Source organism: Haliaeetus albicilla, chromosome 24 (assembly GCF_947461875.1).
Source record: "Haliaeetus albicilla chromosome 24, bHalAlb1.1, whole genome shotgun sequence".
In the NCBI taxonomy this organism is placed as follows: Eukaryota; Metazoa; Chordata; class Aves; order Accipitriformes; family Accipitridae; genus Haliaeetus; species Haliaeetus albicilla.
The window spans coordinates 15,878,063-15,903,849 of NC_091506.1; the positions used below are offsets into that span (position 1 = coordinate 15,878,063).

General features: G+C 36.0%; 2 protein-coding genes across 8 annotated transcripts in view; one reads left to right on the plus strand and one right to left on the minus strand.

The window, feature by feature from the left end:
* Positions 1–25,787, minus strand: part of CACNA2D3 (calcium voltage-gated channel auxiliary subunit alpha2delta 3) — a 476,807-nt gene that overhangs the window by 66,737 nt on the left and 384,283 nt on the right. For all 7 annotated transcript variants that reach the window (XR_011329699.1, XM_069812301.1, XM_069812302.1 and 4 more), the window contains 2 exons: positions 24,458–24,579; positions 23,804–23,884 (listed from right to left, as the gene is read on the minus strand). Coding sequence is in view for 6 of the 7 variants with exons in the window: in XM_069812301.1 (XP_069668402.1) it covers positions 23,804–23,884; positions 24,458–24,579 (203 nt within the window). In the remaining variant the exon portion in view is untranslated. The remainder of the gene's footprint in view (positions 1–23,803; positions 23,885–24,457; positions 24,580–25,787) is intronic.
* LRTM1 (leucine rich repeats and transmembrane domains 1) lies at positions 5,262–11,329 on the plus strand. The gene is made up of 3 exons (XM_069812307.1): positions 5,262–5,818; positions 7,297–7,893; positions 10,844–11,329. Exons 1-3 carry the CDS (start codon positions 5,812–5,814, stop codon positions 11,275–11,277), a joined length of 1,038 nt encoding a protein of 345 aa, XP_069668408.1. The 5' UTR covers positions 5,262–5,811; the 3' UTR covers positions 11,278–11,329.

Here is a 25,787-nt window from a genome sequence, read left to right on the forward strand (position 1 = left end):
TACAATCTTTCTTCATACACTGAGAATATTTCAAAACACTTTTACAGGAAGTTGTTCAAGAAAAATCCTTCCAATTCTTACAAGAACTTCATTCAGAATGCACAGGAAACCTATATTTTGTTCTTGAGTCCAGGGTGAGCTGTGACCATGAATAGAAATTCTTATGAAATATAAAAATAAGAAAACAAAAACACTAAGTAAAAGCTTAGAAAAGAACTCTGTCTTTGGTGTAGAACGAATAAGCTATCTAGAATGATAGTGAGCTATCTCAATTTTAACACGTTTAAGAGTGGACAAAAAGCATCTAAAATGTTGAGATAAAACAAAATGTACACCTGTCCTTATTTTTACATGTATTTTTCTAGCTCCTGTTTGTTTTTATTCCTTCCATTTCTGCTGGCTTTATGTCAAGCAATGTATTTTTCTATTTACAATAACAGCAAAATGAATTCATTAACTCTAATGATACTGGAGATACATTTTATCTATGGATGCTCAGCATGTATAGCAGGTGGTTGTCATTAGTCAGGAAATGATTGAAAATTGAATCCGCACCCCCATTTGTGACGGAGCAAATATTCTGCTGACACATAATCTGCCCCTTGCTGCAACTTCATCTAACTTGCAATTTAGGCAAAGAAGCCCAGCATCTCTATTCCCTGTGCTTCTCCTCACTCTGAAGGTCTTGCATCCCCTTCTAAGAAATTTTCTACCTACTGAAGAATACTGTAAGGCTGGTGCTTGAGCATTTTCCAAGTAACCCCTTCTCACCTTCATAGATTTCTGCTCATTTAGCTACAGTAAAACAAGTACAAGCCAAACCAACTCCTAACTACATTATATTAAAGTTATAATATCACAACAAATTGCTGACTGATCTACCTAATGGATTGAAAGACTTGCATGACTTTTGTGGAAAAAAAAACCTGAAAAAAACTGCAAAGGACAGACCCAAACAGTAGTCTATAGTTTACCAGCAAAGACCTGGACATGAATGTTAAAAGAATTTTCCAGTCCAAACCAGAAGAGTGGTCCCGGGATGAATAGAGTTCTGACCTAAACGGAGAAGGTGCTCAGATAGGCAGCCCCAATGATATCACCCAACACAGCAGCACACACCTCACCAGTTTGCAGCTTGCTGCAACTAGCAGGCTGTAAATCTGCCCAGCTATCCCTTCCCCCACTGTACATTTCCACCTGGAATGCAGTATGTTCCAGTTCATCTAGTCCACTATTACATCTCTTACACTGGCCTCTTCTAAAGGTGTCAGAGGAAGGTGTAAAAATTCCCATAAATAATAACTATGGAGAAAAACCCTGCCCACAGGGAAAGGTTTTTCTCCATAACTCGTGTCATTAGTGGCTGATTAAAGCCCTTAAGAGTGAAAGTTTATATCCCTTCCAAATGATTTTTTGCCCCATGAGGTAACTATGGCTCCAGATTATATATGAATCCTACTAATCTTTTGGCCCTAGGATAACTTCCAACAATGCATTTCATAGATTAATTATGCATTGTATAAACAAGTACCAGATGCAAGAAAGTTGCCTCCTAAGTAAGGCAAAACAAGCCACTGAAAAGAAGAAAACTGGGCTCTTCCCCTCAAAGTCTGTGACCCAAAATATAAAATCACAACTGTCTGCCTGTTTGCTTAAACCACGACACTAGAGTTACAAAATATTGCTTCTCACCTTAAAGGGATACCACCAAGCAATTCATAACAACTGCTAAGGACAGACACGAACAACTTTTTAGACATCATGGTATCTCCTTATGCTGTGTGATAGCCAAGACTCGATGTTATTAAACTCTAGCTGGTATTACTCTGCCCTTATCCTACCTAAGTCATAAGATGTCTGAAGAAATCCATGCACCCACCTCTTCTGGAAAATATGGCCAGCTTTTTAAGGTGTAAAACTTCCTCAAGCCAAATTTGGTTTGATCCGTTAGCTTATACTTCTCTTGTGAAAGGTAGGCAGAAGTATAATCCAGGGCCTTCCTCTAATTTTTGTCAACTTTTCAAAACCTAGTACCCTGCCAGGCAAAAGTTGAGAGGGTCCTGAGCTCTTAGAGTACAAGGACTGCCTTTGTAGAAGGAAGAGCATGAGAGATTCAAGGGTTTCTTAAGTCCCGTCATCCCTGTTTGCACAGCATTCTGACTCAGAACTGGGAAAGGGTAACATGTTTCTCCATGATGCAGTACTGTGTTTTTTAAGTGCCAGGAGGCTTTTAACAACAGAGATATGGGCTGTTTCACCAACAAATATGAATTATTTTTTGTCCTGAACCAAAATGAAGAGGAGTCTGCATCGCTCAGAGTTGCATTTAGGGTCTTAGCAAGAACTTAGTTGTTTCACCAATCCAGAGACACACGTGAGTAAGGAGAAAGCGCATGCAATTCCCCTGTAAGTGTCACAGTTTTAATACCTTCCCACTCAAAAGCATAAGGAAAATAAATCTAATTAAGAGAATGTATAGGAATTGTCTGCTGTGGTCTTAGGAACATTGTTTTATATAATCTTACCTGCCTGGAGGCAATCAGTGGAATCTAAATGCTGTAGCTTTTAAATATTTGAAATATTTAAATTGTTTCCTTTTTGCTAGAGTTTAGTTGACATAACATTCTTCTGTAAAAGAGATGATTCTTACACATACTACTCCCTTAAAGCAGATGGCAGCATCTGCTGCAACAAAGCGTTTGCTGGCAAAGCAAACACTGAAGGTCCCCACCAGCCAACAGGGATAGGCTATTAGTTCATTGGGCTGTCTTGCTATTCGCAGTGGGAAATATACCTTGTTACAAGGCACAAGTTAATTTAAGCAGTCACAATAACACAGTTGCTGCACCACATCAGACAACTGAAAAGAATCCTGCTGGTTGTTCAAAAGGCCAGAAGTAGAGTAGATTTTATGGTTATTCTGTCTCTGGCAAATCTCTACCTGTATCACAACTATAATTTTCACCACATCAGACTTCTCTGTCATAACCAAAGTATTATTACTAATAAATGGGAATAGGACATGGATTATAGGTTAGGGAAACTTCTGTTTACAAAACATGTGCATTCAGAGTTCTCAATATAAGGGAAAAATAGCCACATCTACACAAAAAGCAAATCAACAGATTTAATCATATGTTTCCAAATCTGAACTCAGCATGAAGATTTAAAAAAAAAAAAAAAGTAGTAACTTCTTATACCACAATTCAGAGTGTATAAAACAACCTCTGCATTATTGTTGGAACTAAACCTCCCACAGTGCTTAACTTTCAGTGACCTTGTCCTACGAACATCTCTTTAATATGGCGTGTGCTAAAAATAATACAATTATAGTTGCAAAGCCTTACCTAACATAAAAGAGGCAGTTAAGAGACATTCTTTAAGCCCTTGGTTAGATGACACAAACTGCTGCAAGAGCTTGTAAGCCCACCTGGTCAGCAAACATTAGTTAAGAAGGAAAAACAACTTTAAAAAGAAATCCTTTGAATTCATGAGCCCAAATAAAATTTTAGATACCAAAGAGAATTTAAAAGTGTGAAAAATTCTTATCACACCAGAAAATAACTTAATAACTAGTACCTCCTGCAATATAATCAAAAGTCATGAAAAGGGCTATCATTGATACAAGGGATGATTTATTGCAAGGACAGAGGGATGTCATCTCAAGCAACAAGTACTTGACCTAAATTTGTTCTTTGAAAGAGCAAAGTAGAGTATCTGCAGCTAGCAAGGCTACAACTTCTAAGGACAATGATATTTTATAATAGCCCTTTTTACATTTAGTTCTGCCTTCATTAAAATGATTCACTAGTACTATTTAAGATAGTTATGTTTATATGTTTGTATATATGTGCATATACATAGGTTGGGAAAGGAAAGAGCAAATTGACGTATTTGTGCAACAAAGGTTAGAGAAGCTTTTCGCTTTAACATGACACTCATTTAAAGTACATTACAGGTGATCTTTAAGCTTATCTCCCTCTCCCTTTGTAAAGTTGGAGTTATTTAGTATGACTACCATGTACCATGTAATCTACATCTACAGTATTCCTCTACACTAAATCGCAGATTTTGATCCTGTATCAGGATGATGTGTCATTCATCAAGAGTGTCAAGGACAGTATGGTCTGTCATTTGGAGCAATAATCCTAGTATCCTTGAGATGAACAGTCATGTTTGCTTCACAGAATGTCAGTTGTTCTACATTCTCCTTCAGTGCTCAGCAGCGTTCATTGTTCCTTTGGATATCTTGACTGGGGTCAGAAACAATTCAGCAAAGCATACAATAACAAGTTACAGCTCTCTCCTGCGGGTGAGGGTGGCAGAGATCTAAATACAGACTTTCAGTAACCAAAAGGTACTACAGAGAAGATGGGGTTACTTCCTTCACACGGATGCACGGTGACAAGACAAGAGGTGATGGACACAAGTTGCATCAAGGAAAACTCTGTCTGGATGTAAGAGAAAATTATTAATGCTGAGAACAGCTACACATCAGAGTAGGTTGCCCAGAGAAGTGATGGAATCTCCCTTGCTGGAAATATCCAAGTCTCAGCTCGACAGGACCCTGGTTAACCTCTTGTAAGACCCTGCTTTCGACAGCAGTTTGGACCTGATGATCTCATTTTTCCATTATTCCTTCCATTGCATTGCCTATAGCATATAAATTTTGCCCCAGAAAGTGAGTTTTGTGTGATCTTTTCAAAAGCACCTAAAAGCAGAATTTGAACCCAAGAAAGCTATGTTACCTATAAGAATAGGGTTAAAAGCTTTTGATTGTACAACTTCCCTCTCCATAGGACAGCTAACAGATGGAGTGATCATATGACCTTGAAAGGCTCTACTGTATACCAGATCTCTCATTCCTTTAAACACCTTTAAGTTCCTTCATAGTCACAAGTCATTAATCCTTTTATTGTTGTAGAGGGTGCAGTATGAATGAGTTATACTGAAGAAGTAACAGAGACAAGTCAAGGCACCATACGAACACACAAAGTAGATTTTTAATATCATCTGCCCTTTCTTTCCAATATCTTTGAAAATAAATAAATTAGTTCAGTATTCTTGGTGACCTTACCAGTAGGTATGCCCTTTTTATGGAAGGAGCCACCAGTTCTGTGTTCCCATGCAAGAAAATCCTGTCAGCACAATTAATGGATGTCAGATGAATAAGCTTAGGAGAGCAAACAAGTGCACTGTCAAAACCATGTCATCAACCCACAGGCCTATTCGTAGTGATATTATACACTCCACTGCCTCCAGTCACAGCCCAGGATAATCAGAATCCATGTTCAGAGTCATCTGATCTTGCAAAAATTGACACAGCATAGCTAATAATCCACCAGAATCCAGCAACTATACTGGATTTAAAAAGGCAGCTTTATTTTTGTGCCTTGCATTTGAGGCAGATTAAATAAACCGAGAAGGCAAGGCTATCAGGTCATTATTGGTATGTTACAGCTGTCCAGTTAGAGTTGACAGACACTCTTTGCATGGCCTGTTGACTGATTAAGAGGCAGAGTAAGTCTCAGAGTCATAAATGGATGGGGGGGGGGGGAGGGGGAGGGAGGGGAAGTCTGTGATAAAGAAAAAAATCAAAGGCTGATGGAGTAACTCACTAGAAATAGTTCCACTTCTACACAAGCCACAGATACCATCTAAAAAAAAAAAAAAAAAAAAGCAACCCACAGAAAGGAAACTGGATGAGCACGTTACAGATTGGAAGCGGGAATCAGAACAAAGTGTTTGTTACTGTTCTTCACCAGAAAACTGGACTGAATCTTCTGCAAGGTGGAGAACAAGCAAAGCAGAATGCAAGGTGAGATACTGAAGCATTCAGATTAATAATGAAATTTTTCTGTTCTCTAAACATTTCCTTGCCATGCAGTGTTTATTTTAACTCTACTTTGGAAGCTGTGCCTCAGTTTCTGAAGCCAACTGTTGCAGAACAACGTAATGAACTGAAAGCATTGCTTGCCTTGCTTGCAAGAATGCTGAAATCTTTCGAGTGAATTCTACAAGGTAGAATTCAGTATTGCAGAAGATTATGTATAATTTTAATACAAATAGTTTCATTTTTGAGTGAAAATTAATGAGTAGTTTGTGACAAACTGTAGTCTCAAAGTAAAACTTTCATTTATACATTTGTCATATTCAATGTTATTGAATTCAATGTTGTTCATTCAATATTGTTATTCAATGTTATAAACATACACTGTTATTCTTTTAATATGGCATTCCCTGTTACTAATTAATGTTTGTAAGTCTGTAAGCAGTATGTCCTTTAATTTCCAAAGGTTTCAAGTAGTAACTAAAATGTTTTTCATTTTGAAACAGTAACAATTATTAGAGGCATCTCAAAAACAATGTTACAAAAGGACCTATCATTCTCATGTTCTTTAGTCAAAGAAAATCTAATTATTCAACATAATCTGGTTTGGTTTTTTTTTTAATTTCATGCTGTGCAGACAAACATAGCTTTAAGCGGCACCTTGTTTTCAAAGTAAAATCATTAGCAAGATATGAAAGGTAAAATATGTTATATTTTCAGGTAAAACTAACCTGAACATCAAGGAGCAGAAGATAATTATAAATACTAAACATTACTAAGTACTTCTGTCAATTCATTTATCTTTTTAACAGCTTCTTGACAAATGTTTACTGATTGTGTAGCAACTCCTATCTATGGGAAGTACAGCTGGCATTCAGATAAGGGAATTAAAGCAATAAGTATAAACATAGATATTTTAAAGAACAAAACTACAGAATCTGGATTGCTGAAAAAGTACTGTTTACTTTTTATAGCAATGTCTTTGAAGCTTGGTATTCTTTTGACAGCACATTAACTTAATTCTTTTTAGGTAGTATAATTAGTAAAAACACAGAAAAATAAAAGTTCTACTTGCAATCCTTCTGACACAAGATGGCTCAAAGTTGCTACTACCACAAAAAGAGAAACATGCCAATTTAATAATTTTAGAAACTCCGTCACATTCCCTTCAAACATCACTGCTCTGCTGATGGCAAATCCTCCTGAAATCCATTTGTACTTAAGATAGAGCCATGGGAAGTACTTCATTTTAAGACCATGGAAACACTAACTTCATTCTGCATTATAACAGTACTTCGATATTATCTGTAACTTACTAATGTATTGTAAAAGAAATGAACTCTTTTTATGCTACCTACATTAATTTTTATTATGGAGCTGTAAATCCTTTGCCCATGTTAATGACCTGTATATCACCAAAAGACAAACATTTTAAACTAATTTTAAATCTTTCACTTGTGATACAGGTAACTGGCTTTTGGGTTTGAGTGTCATCTTGTTAATATGTGCAGCTCATGGATGTCCCGACAAATGCCTATGCTATACAGCTTCAAAGACTGCAGACTGCAAGAATAGAGGATTCACTGAAATCCCTGCCCGTTTACCTCCCGAAATTCAGATACTACAGTTGCAGAATAACCGTATTTGGAGAATCAACCAAAATGCATTCACTGGAACACCGTTGCTCAAAATCTTAGACTTGTCTAATAATTCTCTCTCAAGTTTGACACCAGGTGCTTTCCAAAAATTACGGTACCTACAGGTTCTAAACCTAACCAGAAATTTAATTCATTATATAGAAAACAAGACTTTCAGTTTCCTCCCACACCTAAAAGAACTGGACTTGTCATCCAACAGCATTATACGTTTACCTGAGACTTTTGGAAACAGCACAGGGAATATAACATTGCTGTCTGTGAAGCATAACAAACTTCAGAAAATGGAAAGAGTTCTGCTGGAGTCACTTCCAAACCTGAAAGTGGTTCTTTTCAAAGATAATCCCTGGCAATGTAATTGTAATGTCTTTGGCCTGAAACTGTGGCTGGAGAGCTTTTTATACAGAGGTAAGGAATTCTTCTCATTACATACAACGCACATGAGAACACTTAACCACCATCTAACTGATCTTCGCTACTATGGCTTAACAATTTACCCCACACCTTAGATCGGCCCCTCAGATAAGCACACTAAAATCTGTTCTCATGCATAGGTCAGAATACAGGTGCTTTCATAAACACAGGCGGCAAACTAGAATCATAGAACTTTATATTAGCACAAAGAGAAAGAGAGAAAGTATACACACAATCATATAGTATGTACAGATACGTTCTGGAAATACATATGTGTAAGTGTGTGTATGCATATATATATCCATATCTATCTATATATATAACAAGTATAACTGTACACATACACTTGCTTTAATTCTACCAATATATTTTTGCTAGAACCCAACCTACCATTTAAAGCTTTTTACCTGCTGCTTGAGGGTAAACATCAAGACAGATATTAATACCAATATAACTTTAGAGAACTCAGGATTCTAATTCCTCTACAAATTATCACTTAGGAGCTCTTTACTATTTTAAGAATACATTATCTAAAAATGTATGTTACACCTTGGAGAAGTTTAGTCTTGCTTCCTATTTGTTGTTAAACAGAAGAGGTACTAAATTAATCGACAATTTCCTGACAGAAATGTGTAATGCCATGACACGGGGAAAAGTGAATTTTATAAATAAAAGTAGCCTCAAATTTTGGCCACACCTGCTTTTAAATATATTCATGAGTTATGCTGCAGAAAAGAGAATATGATTTAATTCTGAAAGGAATTAAGTATGAAAAGAAATTTATTTCTTTCTCCCAGGAGGTATGTTCAGAATCTGAGAATTGGGAAAAGCAGGCCAATTTGCTTTTCTCTAAATCAGGCTTTGATGCTTGCATGTGATCAAACTACTGATTTCCATCTGTATATGGAAGTGACATGGAGCATGTTGCAACCCAGCATATGTGAAGATGGTCCACGTTGCCCGTGATTGAATGGGCTACTGTTTTCAGGCATTAGAACTCTACAGGCCAGCTGGGAAACTGTACTGGCTATGGAGGGACAAAATTAATATAGGAGTAGTCTCTGGGTGAGGTAAAGCCACTGCCAGAAGCAACCTTTTAGAAAAGACAAAAGGCTAAACTCCTCTCAGGGCCAAAATCTTAATATTTTGGACTGGTGAAATAGTACATTATCCCACGGCTTTAGTTGTATTATGCTGGAACCTACAACGAATTTCAGCAGGGGTCCTGACTTCTCTGTGCAGAAGAATGTAATGATCCAAGATAAACATATCAGATTATCTTAATTACTCTGCCGGCAGCATAAGTATTATAATTTATTTCAAAACCCAACATTGTTTAGAAATTCAGCAATGCCCTTCCATCTTTCCAAACATTGTACAGATTATTTAAATGAAGTGATATGGATTCATTTTAGCAACCAATTCATTTCAGCAACAAGTTTTAAAGGAAGCCCAAATACTATGTTCTCTTCTACATTTATATTTCCCTAAAATTACGTGTGTGAATCACATGAAGAAAAATTAGTTACATTGCACATTAATCTTTCCCATTACTTATATTGTAAACTTATGATAAAATAGTACTGTGGCTCTACAGATATGTCTTGCAAGTCCTAACAAAACAGTGCTAGAGATGAACGTTGTCTGAATTTAAAAGCATTGACTGTTGTGTCCAGTATAACTCTAAAAGGTTTCAGTGTTTTTAGCTGAATCCAGCTCAGGCAATTGACTTTTGATACACACTCATAAACAATTCTAGAGAATGCTTCAGTTCAGGTGCGACTCCAGTCTTCTGTTCCAAGCACACATATTTAGTCACTGAAAACCACAGAAGGATTGCAGTTGCAGGATTTGGAGTTTTATCTCTATCCACATTCAAACTAACACATTGGAGGTGTCTGGAACCACACTTTGGGTTTGGCTATTGAAGACCAAGAGACAAGTTGCTATGCTCATATCTGTCTTGGAATGTCATCAACATTTGTGCAGTAGTCTTCAGATGTCAGTTCAGGTCCATCTGTATTCACTACTTTCTCAGACAAAGTCTTTTCAGGATGAAAATTTCTATGCCTGGCTTTAGCTGAAAGGTGGATTCTTTTGGATAGAGAAGAGGAAGAAAATTCAGCTAATTTGATTAGTTAATATTTTAAAATATGTAAATGTTGGTTTTGGCCGTGTTGACTCCTTGACACACTACACCCCTAAAGCCATGGTGTATGGACTAAGCAGAAGCCTGAAGGCTACACTCGGTGTGTGTTCCTCTACATGCTGAGGAACAACTGGGTGATTTACCAGGACTGAGGCTTCCTACTTCACTTCCCATTATACTAAAAACATATTTGGGACGGAGCAGAAGCTGGCCCTAAGCAATCATGAAGTTTACCATTGGAGCAGAGTAATAGATTGACTAATCTAACTCCTTTAGATCTCTCTCTATTTTCTTACCATGAGTCTTGCTTTAAAAAATTGCTTTGCTTTATTACAGTTAGCAAATGATGTCAGAACAATGACTATTTCATGGAATATTTCAACCAAGTGGGAAATCTTTACTAAGTATACTGTTTCCATTTCTCTTTATAAAAAAAAGTAATGGTATGAATTTGAAGGAATTAACTTGCTGTTAACAAATATCTCTTTGTTTTCATCTATGACTTAGTTCTTACTTTTTACCACTGTTGTTTTTTATTTTTACATCTATAAAATCATAGATAATGTAATTCCTGATGAATTGCTTCTTGCAAATACTCTCTTATGTAAGTGTTAAAGTGTAATAATCTCACCATTGATCTAACTGGGAAAAGATCTTAAAGATACAGCTATAAATCTTTAAAAGCATAAAGTCAAAGCTGATGATAAATTGACTTCAGGTTTCTGTTAATTTTACATTAAGATAATTCAGAAACCACCAAATCTTAAGACCATAAATCTGGTTGGTTTTTTTCAGGAGGAATAAGTGATGGCATTATCTGCTCAACGCCAGGGATTCGGAAGGGAAAGGACCTCCTCAAAGTTCCCTATGAGCTGTTTGGGGCATGCCCTCTAACGACAGCTCACGTTCATCTGGCTAGCGTTCACCACCATAGCTTTGAGCACAGAAGTTCTCTGAAGCACCCTCATCCCAACGAACACGGGGAAAACAGCCGTTCGATCTGTGAACCCAAACCAAAGCCAAGGCCTGTTAGTTTGCGTCATGCAATTGCCACTGTAGTAATAACTGGAGTTGTCTGTGGAATTGTGTGTCTAATGATGTTGGCAGCTGCTGTTTATGGTTGTGCCTATGCTGCAATTACCGCTAAATACCACAGAGAACATTTGGCCCCGGTCAGACAGCATGGGACTCTGGAGGAAAAAGAGCCATTTGATAGTTCTTTGGCTTGAGTTACTTCTGCATTTGGTTTCTTGAAAATAAAGCCCTCACTTCAGTTAAAAAGCCTGGAATCTAAATAGGATTGATTTAATAGTCATTACTGCTTTTTTTTTTTTTTTTCATAATGTAAATATGTATATCCTTTGGAATATATATTAAGACTTTATGTAGAAGAAGGTATGTTTATTTATATTTTGTGTATGCATATTCTGAAGCCCCTATTTAATGCTCAGTGTTTGAGAGAATGAAATCTTGATGTAGCCACTTTAAAGTATTCCATTCTCCATTACTAGCTCTTGATGTAATATTAGTATAACACATGAGTTATAGTGCAGCTACAGCCAGTAGCTGACATGAACATGAGTGAGCTTTCTGCAAAGAAAAACACAGAATAGCTACGAATGACTGACTATATTTTAAGATCTTAGAATACCTGGTATGTATCCAGAAATACAATTCACAATAAGTTTTAGAACTGGCCAGTCTCTACACTGACACTGATAACTTAAACATGTGTTAAAAACATTTCCAGGTACATTTTTTCCATCTTCCAATCTGCCCTAGAAGACAACAATTAAACATTATATCCGCTATCTAACTTTGAAAATAGGAAGTACCTTGTTAACGATGACATCTAATCTTTAAATTACTTCGTAGGGAAGAAAGAAGAGAGCTGAGAAAATGCTGAAGGAAGAAGAAATGCTACACTGTTTCAGATACAAGCACTGAAACGAGCATATTTAGCATATATGAAGAGACACTACTCATTATCCTGTGGGCACACATGCTTGCTACGGACATTTACAAAGCTTCTTATTCCCAAATCCACACACAAGTGCTCCATTTTGCAAATACTGTGACTGCAGATGCAGCCCCCATCACAGTGCTGCCCTTCAGTACAAAGGATAATACAGTTGCATGTTTACACGTTCTCTCTCGCAGAGAGAACATTCAGCTGAATTCATTCACCCTAACTTTCTGCAGCGCAGTTTTGCTCTCAGATGAAATCAGAGCCAAAACCATTTAAGTAACATAAGTTTAGAACAGAAAGAATATTTTGAACATGCAGCAGTACTTTTTAAAGTAATTCTTAGAAATTATTTTAAGGCAACCAACAGAGATCAGCAACTCCATCTACCCTTTCTGAGACTAGACAAAATACATCTAGGCTATTTGTGACAGATGTCTAAAGTGTTTTCTAAATCTCTCCAGTGACAGTGTTAAAGACCTGTCTAGGTAGCTAATGCAGAAATCAACTATGCTTATAGTCTAAAAGCTTTTCTTAGCATCTCTCCTAAAGCTTTGGTGAAAACCTTGCCAGTTTATTCCATGGGGCAGAAGACTTGAAGACAATGACTGAGTAACAGTCTGCAATAAGGGCAAAAGGAAGCTGTGTCGTGGCATTCAGAGACCTCCACTCTCTTTCCAACAGATGGATTCCAAGATCAAGTTCTGTAGCTATTCTAATAACAGCCTCAACTGAGTAATGGGCTGTGTGGCAGGAGTCATGTAACCCTTGCTCTTATCTACTTAGTAATAATTGCAACCTAAATATTAAAGCTCATTCCTGCATCTGCAGTTACTTTCATGCCCAGAGAAAATTAAGCATCTCAGTCTTAATCTAAATCTAGCAGACACTGAAAACAATCAATTACTGTCTGTCCTTTTTTTTTTTTTTTAACTGCTAAGTACTTCGTATTATTATTAGGCTCTCTTCATTCGTCTCTGTCCTGAACTAAATAAACCAAGCTGTTTCAAATTTGCCTGTAAGGCCACATTCTCTAAACTTTTTCTTTTTCCTGCATTCCCTGGAACCTTTTCAGTTCTTCTGCATGTTCTTTAAAATGTGGTACCCTAGATTGGGCACATTACTTCAGCTGAGACATCATCAGTACAGAATTTTTAGAATATTTATATTCAAGCTCTTTAAATCTGATCTCTTGATGATGTATCTCAGAAGCAAGTTTGCTTTTTTTTTCCTTTTAAATATTCAGTAAAACTTAATGAATAATCTGTTTCCAGAGCTAAGTCATTTGTGTGTGTAGATCTACATTTTCTACTCCTTTATCCGTTTATTGCAATAACATTTTACAAAGCAAAACATAGTTTCTTCAGATAGAGAAGACTGAAGTAATACAAGATAGGATCTTATTGCCCACAGACCAAAAAATGAGTTCAGAGCCATGCCAAATCAGTGCTTCTCTATGGTGACAACCTAAAATAAGCATGCTTGCACTCAAACTGAAGATCCTAAGATGAAAGCTAATAAACCTCTGACCTCCAGAAAGAGATTTCACCCACAGTGTTTCTAATAGGCTCAGATACAGCAATGCAGTTTCCATCACAAATAAGTTCACACTTTTGATATCTCTGAGCAAAGGAAAAACAAGAACTGACTTCATGTTTCCTAGTCAGGAATAACCAGAACATCTTCCTAGTCCCTAAAAAAGAGTCTTATCAACAAAACCCTTTCAGGCTTTCGTTTCTGTAAGACAGTAAAAAAAAAAAAAAAAAAAAAAAGAAATGTGAGGAGGAGGCAATGAAGGTCACAACAACATTTAAAGAAACTTTTTCCAAGTCACATTTAAGATGTTTTGGGGATTTTCATACACACATAAGGCTGTAAATTGAGACGGAGTTCTGCCAAAAAGCAGTCTTTCATATTTCCATTAGTTCACTCTGCTATGGGAGCAAGGCAAGCCAATCCACGAAAATCTGATTTATACTTTCTAACTTGCTGTTTGCTAAAGAAAGGTGGTGGGGGGAACCAACAAAAATCCCAGCAAAATTTCCCAGAGAAATTTTTCATTTAAGGTTTATAAGACTATATATAATATTTACAAATGTGTTTGCAATTAACGAATTCCAGTTAGTTATGATGATAAGCTAATAGTAGACATTCAACAGAGAAGAGTATTGATTCAATTGCTTAAATTAATAAATGCAAATATTTTTTTTTTCAGTAGAGGAAACAGAACATTTGACTACTGAAAAAGAGATAAAAGGCACAATTTATTGTGCATAACAATTATTGACTACAACAAGTAAAAGACTGGATCTAGGGATTCCCCACAGAACTGCCCTTAATTTATAAAGCTTAGCAATGGACATCTGCCACTGAAATAAGTTGTCTGCACAGATTTATTTTTCAGATAAAGGTTCCTGAGAAAGCTTTGTTGTTTTTCCAGCAATCTCATGAGAGGTATTATAATGAGCACAGTATTTTTCTTCTAATCTCTGTGAAAAACACTCTTACCCCCAAAGTCAGCAAAATATCAGGACACACTACTCTGCAAGGTATTTGCAAAGACAGAGAAAGTACACATATTGTTGTACTCCTGTCTTTCATATAAAGGCTCACCATATTACTTAGTTTTCAGAAAAAGAGGCTTTCTAAAATTTCAATTTAGAACAGAGATTAAGAAGTACAATATGCCAATGTTCTTTACAGAAAATGTCTTTAGTACCTATATTGAAAGAAACAAAGCTTAAGATGAAACATACTTTCTTGCCATATGTATCTTTCCATCCAGAGCTTGCAAAAATTCAATCAAAACTCAGCTTCATTATTCCTTAGTAATACAACTTCCAAACAAAATCAGGATCCCTTTTGTTGAAGATCAAAGTAGAACTTTTTGTGACATTATACATAGCTTATCTATCATTAATAACATTAAGAAAAAAATACCAACTGTTGGCTACTAATAACCATCTATCTTTGCTGGCCAGAAGACAAAGACACAGGGGCTTTAGTTAAGCATCCAGAAAGTATGCCTACTTTTACAACTTTGATCTTTGAACATGGATGAAAGTGGCATAGTAATAATAATCATGAGAGTCTTGGCACTTTCTGGGTTTGTATTACCTGAAACATGACTGTATGCTCCCCAGATGAGACAGGCAGCAACATCCATCATCTGGAAGTGGCAGTAAGCCCACAACCAGCGAGAAGGAGTAGGAATTAGAAACCCGTAATAAACAAACCAACGACTACGTATTTCATAACTATCTCCAATGAAAGCTGCGGTTGCTCCCTCTTACTGATTACAGAGGGATCCTCCAATGGTTTAGGGCTATGTACACTGTATGTTCAACTTTTTGCATAAGGCTGCCATCCTCATTTCAAGACACAACAAGCACATGAGAACACACTGTTAGCATTTGGAAACATACCCTACTGGGGGGAAAATAAATTAGTTAATCCACAGTACTTAAAGTGGTATTAATGTCTTCATATACTACATAATTGCAGCTTCATACTTGCACAGCATTATTTGATGTTTTCAAAAAGACCTGACAGTTTATCTGCTGCCTTGTTCTGCAATCAGGGATTTATTTTGCCAGCAGCAGAATTATCTGGCAAAATGCCCCTAGAATCTGATTGCTATTAGATCACAAGGATCTTCCTCCTACCCAAATTACATAGTACTAAAACCCAACCAACCAACCAAAAAATCCCAACAGCAAAGCAGAAGTGCAGAAGCAAAGAGCAGAATGCTCTATGCAATTTACTATACATGTCAATACTATAGATGTTGGGATACTGTTCTAATTCATCTATCAGAGCCCCAGATTCTCTGAGAACAAATGGTGAGGAAAGTCCAAGAAGTAGATAAAGAGGGGTTAAATTCTCAAGCCAACACTAGCAGAGAACTATCTTAAAAGCCCTGTTATTCAATTATTCCACACACTAATTCTGTATGGTAAAATGAATTGAGAACAAATACAAATGAATACAAATGTGTGAATGGTTGTGAATACGCCACCTAACTTCAGATTCCCTGTTCAGTCAATGGAGAGAGGCAGGATTTTACCCTACGTTCTGAAGCATTCTGTGGAGGAGTTTACCTCTCCCCATGCGTTACCTATAAACTATGTTTCCTAAGTCATGGCTCCTAACCTGGGTCTGTTAGTCGTTTAATGTTAGACTGTACAAATATACATTTCAATTTTCCTGAAACTGAAAACATTAGTCTATATACTAATATTAGATTTATGAATACAAAGGTAATATTCAAAATGAACAAGAAACTCTGGAAAAACATAAACTAGTGGTTTTCCACCAACGCATGAAAAGCATTTTGAGGGATTTACTAAATGCTACTGCTGAATATAATCTTCTGTGGCTTATAATGTGGAGTAAAGATTAAGTAAATCACTGTCTTGCCTGACAAGGAAAACATCTATTTTAAAACACTTCAAAATTTGGTTGGTGTGTCAGTATGATGACATATTCATTTTCCCTTAGGCCTTCATAATAAAATGCAATTTTATAGATGGTATCATAAATTTTAAGGACTGTGTATGACAGTGACATTTGCTTGAATGTTTTTAATAATATAGTAATACGAAAGCAATACATGTGAGAAAAAAAGGGGAAAAAAGTATAAGCAGTACAGAGCAGATATATTTACTCTATGTGTTATTGTAACAATAGCAGATTTAACTATTCGTGAAACATTTATAATATCTGTCACTCCTAGAAATATCAGTAGTTCAAACTACTTTTGATTAAATTATTGGGAGTCACTTTTTCAAAGCATGTTCTAGAATCTTGTTCAGAGAGATGTGCATGCAAACTCCATTTGAATTCACTCACCCCCCCCCGCCCCCGAATGGAGTGAAGTTGCATACATACAACTATTAACACACAAAAAAAAAAAAAAGGAAAATAGGGGATGAAGAACATAATTTTTGTGTTGCAATGGCATTTATTTTCAGATACAATGTGCACATTTTCCTCCATGAAATTATAAAAGAATCTTCCTTACTTAGAGCCTAGATCACCAGAAGCCTCAGTTACTGGAAGACTGGTATATTCACAAATTTTCCTTTCAAATTGCTGTTCTGTAGAGGCTGATACAAACAGGAAGATTAAAAAACTGAAGTATGACCAGCCTCAATAAGACAGATTTGTATTTTAAAAGTAATATGAGATATTGGATCTTTCCTGTTTTCAAGGCACAGTTTGAAATATCTTAAACAGCAGGATCATCAGGGTCACTTTCCTCTGGCCAGAATAGAGGCATTCAATATTGCATGCTGTTTTTAACAAATTAGTGATTAAATGAAATCTTTACCATATCTTCTTTAGATTATGAATGGGAAACAAAAAGGAGAACCTAAGTCTTGAAATTGTGTCATTCAAAGTACCTAAGTGCTTTTAGCATCTTGACTAGGAATATTTAACAAGGAATAACTGAATTTATTGTTATGCTAATGTTTGTCCTTAAAATCATATAAAAAGGAGCACGATGAAGGTGATGGATGAGGACACTTCTAAAATAAAAAAATATCTCTAACCAGGGTTTGGAGAAAAAAAACTTGAACTTGTATATGGGCTGGTTATAAAAATAAAGGATCAACTTTGAAAAGTTAAATACTGGAAAGGGAAAAGATCCTGGCTTTACTTGGGGCAGTTTGTTTGCCAGTATAAAACATAATATTCCTTGTTTGCATAATAAAGGTTTTTAGTAAAAGCTTTTAAAATCAAACTGTTAGGGAATACAAGAGAGGTAGGCTGCCTTTTCTTCAGATTCACTAACACCTCCTACATCTGACTACAAAGGCCTGCTTATTATATTTTAAAGATATATTTTAGTGAATATTTAAATATAAATAATACATACATGAAATAACACTTAACCGTGATCTACATCTACTATGGACTTAAATGCACCTGCCATGCATGTAAGGACAGATTCCCTGGAACCTTCCATGTCACATACCTATATGAAGACAAGACACAATGTAGAGATAAGAATCATGAGTGGTAGAAAGTATCTCCTATTTTCTTTTCAGCTTTTCCTGCTTGGCAGCAGAAAATAATGGCTGTGAGAAAAATTTGGCCATCCTTAATGATTCTGAAATTAACAGTAAATCTATTCTCTTGAAAGGACTACATACAAAGTATAACTATTATTCAACATGTCTATGAATGGCAGAATCTGACCCTTATGGGTCTAGTATCTAGTATTCTCACAAGAGCTATAGACTTTTTGGTAACCTTTGCTGCAGAAGATTCTGAGAGTGGCTGATCTTCAGGCCATCTGTATGAGGAATGCTTAATACACAGAAGAAAAACAAAAACACTAATCAAGAAGCTTGCAACTGTGAAGAAAAACAGGGTTCCTTCTGCACTCATTTTTCCTCTTCTGTCCAAACAGGAATTACTGCAATCGTTCTTTTTATGTAGCTTCAGCAGAAAAGAATGAGTCAGGATAGATTCACAGAGCTATGGCAACGCTTGAATGCACATCCCAGGCAATCATTCTTCTTTGATAGAAAATGACTGTAAAGATGCCTGTACATAAGAACAACACGGATTTCTTTTCTTTCCAGAATTACATTAAGAGAAATCTTCAGATTACTGGAGTACTTTCATTTCTCTCTAATTTAGCTTCCATTAATCTACTATTCCAGTTAAGTTGACATAGAGCAATGAGGGCTTGCTTCTTTGCAGAAACTACAGGTCTGACTGTATTGGTAAAGCTTTTTATGTTTTTAAAATGAACAAATTAAAATATTACTTGATTTTGATTGAGAGACCATAAAAAAGTGCGTGTGCAGGGAGGAATCACTTAGTGTTTTCTATGTCCTAATTTCAACTTTGATAAAGAGGAAGTCCAATACAAAACTGATCATATATAAAGCATTTTGGTAGAAAATAAATATGAAACCGCTTTAGATATTCCTTCATCGTAATTTGGTATCATAGAAACAAAACTCCTTTGCAATTCTACATTTTTATCGATAGGTGGCAACGGTAATAAAAAACCCACCTGTTTTTCTTATCTAGTTATTATATCTAGTTATATCTAATAATTCTAAACCTTTTTCTGCTGCAACCTTTCCACCATGGAAAGAACATGCTGATGACATTCAAACTAGGTTTCAGAGTAGTACCATCTTTTTATATGCTCATTTTTCAAATCTATCTACTTCAGTCCTTTGCAACTGACAGCATGGCCATTTGTTAAAATGACAGGACTGTGATATACAGACACTCAGTAATCTTATTAATCTTTAAGAAGACTCATGTTCACATGGTATCATACTGCTGTTCTTTGTCCTGCAATACTAGAAATGCAGGCACATTTCACGGTCTTTCTGTGACAAATGTGCATACCTCTTTGCAACATGGACCTGGTTTCAGAGAAAGATAAAACACTTTTTTTTTTTTTTCCTTTTTTTTACTGTGATGGTGGTCAAACCCTGGAAGAGGTTTCCGAGCGAGGGTGCGGCCTCTCCATCTGTGGAGACATTCAAGATCTGACTGGACCTCTAGCTCAAGTTTCTGCTAAAGATCTAGTCCACTGGGATTGGACTAGATGATCTCAAGACGTCAATTCCAGCCTCAACCATTTATGTATATAACTAGTCTGCACAAAAACAGGCACAAAAGAATTAAGGAAAATTTGTACTTAATTTCAGAATTTTTAAGCAGCCTTGCATTAAACAAAAATGGACTACTTCTCCTCATCTCCTTCAAACTCTAAATTTCAAATGACTATGAGACTAAAGACTGTGCCTGTGTATGATTTAATCCTTCATTCTTCTGACTAGGTGGTCCAGAGCTTTTTACTAAGCACCGCTATGGACTTTTTCAATGAGGCTTGAAAATTGAGGTTCTGCTTGCTCTATGAAGAAAAGTTAAGAGAACTTGACAATTTTCATCAGATATTTTCTTCAGTGTTCTTTAATAAATTTTTGCCCTAAGAAGATTATGTCAGTTCTGTTATCTTTAATTAAACATCCCAAGGGGCTAATTTTCATGTTTTCTGTGAACAGCAATGGCCTCTTTCAACACAAAGGGCTTTTAAGGTCCTATGTTGTACTGTAGCTTTTGAGCTAAAAAGCATCTAATAGGGAAGTACATCTATGAAGGTTCATGTATTCTCTCAACTCTCTCAAAATCTCAAGAGAGAAACATTTTCATTTTTTAGAGCCTGCTTTACTCCATGACAACTTTCATTTGCTTGCTTCTGTCCTCATCTCTTGCCCAGAACTGTCTAGGTGAGCTGTATCTTTGAAAATTTATTTTAACAAATTCAGAAGGATGAAACCCTCACATTTCCCCCAAAAATGGAAATAAAAAGAAACATGTGCATAACATATACAAATCCTATGCCACATTTATCCAGATGCCCATATATTCACTACTTGAAGGTAGAGATTCAAATAAAGGACCTGAAATGAGTTCACTTGTCATGCAGTATCAAAGAATACAAGACTATAATGCTGAATTCTATCAACAGTTAGTGTGAAATGTACTGCCTTTCACATGAGCATCAGAAGAGATAATTCAGTCTTAATTTGCCTCATTTTTAATAGCTAGATTACTACCTAAATTCAGATATCCTATATTGACTGGCTTAATCCTGGTCACCAAAATTAATACTGATCTTACATGAACCTCATGAAATTTCAAGACTAGGGTGATTCTACAATTTTTAGACCATGTTGAGAAAAATAAAAAAAATAAAATTCTACCATCTTTTTTCTCCTGCACATTGTAATACGGACAGTTTGAAAAAAACCTAACATTTCAATGTAAACTTGATATTGGAGACATGGTCATAGAGAACACCAAAACAAAGCAATTTTGAGCATAAATGTATTTAAATCTAAAAAAACCCTGCATTCAGTACTATTTCCCTTTCTCTCCTGTGAATAAATTGAACTCGGTATAAACAGTAATAAATATGATGCTACTACACTTATATATTAAAGACTTATCGCCTTCTTACACACTTTCTATAGAAAATTGCATTCATTTAAGTAAAAAAAAATCACAACCTCAACTGAAAGAGGCAGGAGGGATTTTAAAAACAAATTACATGTTTTTTTGCCAATAAGCAAACACATTTTGACAGTGAACTGGTATTAGTAGGTACAGAAACAGCAGCAGTGACAGTAAATTTCTCTGTAGTAAGAGTCTGGAGACTCACTGATTTTAGGATTTTCTGCCTATATTAGAGCTGAGTCTTCCCTACTTGCAATAAACCTTAGCGTAGATTTGCATTTGAAGTCTGTTATAACTGATATTTTTCCACAAAAACAGAATAAAAAAAAAGTTATACAAAGAAAATAGAAGAGACTGCAGATTTTGTAGAAAGAGTTGGTTTTGTTCCTTTTTTCCCCCTTGTGGGCAGGTCTAACTCAGGTTTCCATTTTATAGTAATGTTCTAGTTTCTCTCTGCCAGTTTTAAACTCTTGTAGTGATCTGTAATAAACAACATTCTGGCACAGCTTTATTTTCAGTCAAATCCCTCTAGGGAACAGAGTGATTTTACATGAAATGTGTATCCCATCCTGCTGCTTTCTGTAATTCACTCCGACCAAATGGGGATGAGGAATACTTACTTCACACAAATTAAAATGAGACATTTTGGCCAAATTTAAACTTCGATGTAGGTATTTGAAAATGTTACCCATAATCCTACTTTAGTCTCCCAAGTCTGCCTAATAAAAACTGCAAACTTCTCCCTTTTACCACTGCTCCAGTTTCTGCCTCCAAATCCATTTTGCTTAAAACAGAATATTGCCAACCTTATAATAAAACCTAAAAATTGAACTAGATGCTGGGTACTTTGTTGAAAGTTTTCTGGTGGAAAAAGTAGGACTGATAAGTTGCATTTATGATCTCCAACTTAAAGAGGACAAGAATAATGCATATACTTGTTTGTCTCTGAATGGCTGTAGCTGGCTGAGTGATACTTTCACGGCAAATGGTTTGTACAGATCCAAAGAAGCCACCCTGCCCCCTCCCCCCCCCCAAAAAAACCCCAACAACAACAACAAAAAAAACCCAAAACAAAACCAAACAACCTGAAAGCATGCAACCTCTTGTGAGGGAAGGGAAAAAATATTCAAAGCAAATTCTTAAAAATGCTTCATGCTGAAAAAAATATTTAGCACACAGTTTCTAAAGTTTACAGAAATAAAAGTAAAAAACCACTGATGTGCTTCAGAATGTAAACACACTGCTCATATTTTTCATGGCATTATGCCTTTACAGATATCATGGAAATCTTTTACATGCTTTGGTATTAAAAAGCTTTGAAGACCCTGTCTTTATTTTAGATGGAAAGTATGGGACCCAAGTACTTTTGAATGTTCAATATTAAACATAATTATTTGGGAAATGGAAGCAACATCTGCCTCTCTCTTTTACAATTACTACAAAAAAAACCACCAAAGCTTGTTGACACAGTATTAGAGTTCATTATATGCAATACCTCCTCGAAGTCAACACTAAAGTGCAAACACTAATGAGAAAAGAATAAATTTTAGGATGCCTATTAACCCTACACATTTTACAGATGATGGTAAACTGCACGATGAGCCTTTTGCTAACTCCAAACGATGGAGCATTCTAGAAATAACACATCAACCTTCTTCACTGTACAGTGAAAAGTCTTAATTACATCTTCAGCAATTTGCAGATATCTGCACTGACATTAGTTTATAAATGCTGGTTCATGCTTTAACAAGAGTATGAAGTCATAATTAGGATTTCCTGTTACATTATGGAAGAGTTCAACAAGTTGTGGAGAACGTTTTCACACAAACTGGAGTCAGAAGGGTGCTTTCCTACTGACCTTATAAAATCTATTATCAGTGGAGATATTCTGTGTTTGAGGAAACAGATTAGAGATTTCTCAATTATCTGGCACATTTTTGCTCTTTCAGGATTGTATTCACTGTATCTTACTGCATTTTAAATCATCCTTTAAATAAGAGAAAAATAGGATGGTTCTTGTTTTGTATGGTAGGTACCTAATTTTCCCTGAGATAAGAGAGCTCAGTTTCTGGCATAATAAACCATAAGACTTCTCTAAATTAATTCCTTTGTCAAGTCAGTAACCACTGGGAACTAGAGAAAACTGTTTAGAAAAGCATCTGAACTTCAGTGAGGAACATCCAACAATTTAAAAATTAATTACTCTCATTTTTAAATCTGTATGGTTTATCTCTAATCTGTAGTTGTCAAACTTCACCTTCTAGTCTTTAGGTACTGTTATACTCTTGGCTGACAGACTGTAGAGCTTTGTTATTCAATTTATATGCTCTGATCAAATCACATCTCTGATAATCAAGACAAAATGACCACCTTGTATCATTTGTTATAGGACAGGATCTTCAAACCTGAAGACTGGGTGGAACCTTTACATATCAGATAGTCCTTTCTTATATTTCCTTTTCCTTAACATATTCTGATTTATGATTATATAGAATTGTGTCTACTAAAAATGCATCACGGACAATGGTTATTTCCACTAAGTCAAACTCCATGGCTCGCAGGGAGCTTGGATAGTCAATAAAGGATCAAGTTCTTAGGGAGAGGAGGCATCAAGTGTTCTCTACAGTAAGACATTCTATTACATCTTATAGGTGCAACTGCTTCTTTTCCTCCAACCCTCTTCTTAAAAGATGATATTCCTACATTAAATTCCTGCTACCCCAAAAGAGAAAGTGAGGAACTCAAACTGCTTTAAAAAAATGAACAAAACAAATAAACTACAGTAATTTTACCTGCAACAACTGGAGATTTTCTGTCATCCAAAAGTTGAATAGCAGTACTGGCTGTCACTACATTGCTTTTGTTTGCAGTTTCTGCAGGGTGTATTAAGAAAAAAAAAAATCAAATTGAAATAGCATATTGCAGAATGAAGAAATTGAGCTTTTTCCCCCTGATTTGAAATAACAGTCCATGCGGACTTATTGCTCAGAAAATAAGACAGTCAACATCATGTTCTATGTATGCACAGAACATAATGGCACTGCCATTTCAAAATTCCCCAGCAGCCCAACAACAAGCTTAAAACACTGAAACGAGTAATCAATTTTCGCCTTCTCTGCTAAAGCGGCAACAAATATGACAACCCGTAGGGCTTCTCATCACTGCAGACACTTGCTCTGTTGGACTTGTCTCACTTAAAGTACTAGGCTGTAAGTTCAACCTGTGCAAATATTAAATGAAAACTGTTACACCACGTCTCAGGGTTTCACTTGGAGCCCTGTAAAAGATGCACCTGGTCAAAGGACCAGTAAATTAGCTGCAAATTTCAATGCATATTTTAGATTAAGATTTGAGATGAGTTACAAAGCCCACTGGGTACTGACATACTTGGAATCCTTTCAGCATCATATATGGGTCAGCATTTAGAGAATGACAAAATTATAGACCTGTACTAAATGGGATTGAATAGACAAAGCTCCCGGGTATTTGCTCAGCAGCTCTTCTGTACCAGAGTGGAAAATGGTCAGCATTAAAAATGTTCTCCTTATCTTCAGCTGTCAGGAAATCTCTTGAGGAAGAACAGAGAAAGAAAATACTTGTAGTTTGTTGTATGGCACACAATAGTTTCTAGCTTTGAAAGACAAGAAAAAACAAAATGCAATCTTTTGGGAAATAAAATGGTTTTGGACAGTTTTTCTTATACCATTTGTTCAACAAAAGGGTTAACTTTAGCCCCTAATAATTATTTGTGACACACTTGCAATTGCTTTTGTTGTGAAGGATGGAAAAAGTGCTAAAAAAAAATAGTGCCTCTAAGTACCACTAAAAACATTTACACTGATGTGTACAAATAAAAATGCTTAGTCTAAAATGCCTTTTTCTCTCAGCACAATGCAAAACCTGTGAACTGTACAATGTGGAAAAGGCACTGGAGATTTGGTAGTTTGCTGCCACTGGCATTCGCTCTTAAGTAATGAAAAAAAAGTAATTTAACAGCCTACTTTCTAAATAATATGTAAGGGGTGGTAGTGGACAACTACATACTTTATTCTTCAATAATCTCAGGGAATGTTGACAGAGGAAAGTTTGTGTCAGTGAAAAGAGCAAGTATGGTCTCCACACTACTGCTCTGGTTTGCTGTCTGACAGTAACAAATTGCACGGCTATTGATCTCACCTGTCAGGCTACTCACACCACAACAATATTTTGTGGTCAGATAAGCACCATATAATTTTATATTCAATAAACTTAGTTTATCATAAACTTCAAGTGCAGATTTTCTTTTACATGCATAATGCACAGAGATTTGCCTGACACTATCAAATTGCTGCCTGAAAAAGTCATTAATTATGGGACCTTATTTTATAGCTCTCCATTTTAAGAAACCTGTACCTCCACTAGATTACATCTTCTCCAAGCAAAATAGGAAACTCTTGAACGATGAGATCTCCTGATTACTCTTTCACCCAGTCCACTTCTGTCACTTGGCTTTATTTCAACACCAAAAAATTTTCCACAACAATGATGCAAAATCCCTGAAAAAGCCTACTGATATTTGTTTTTAGATAGGATAGTAAAAAAAAAAAAAAACAAAACATCATCTGCGGATGTAGCATATTCATAATTCTGCTCTGAAGAATAAAGATGTGAGGCTAACTCCAAGGGAGTGGGGGAAAAGGAAATGTATGGGCTACAGGTGTAAAATAACTCATTGTTCCAAATGTTCCAGCTGAAGAAAGATTCTAAGGGATCCTATAAAATCTTTCTAACTTGTTC

Coding starts and splice junctions, on each gene's coding strand:
- LRTM1 (XM_069812307.1), top strand. Junction 7,894..10,843: donor GGAGAGCTTTTTATACAGAG/GTAAGGAATTCT, acceptor GGTTTTTTTCAG/GAGGAATAAGTGATGGCATT.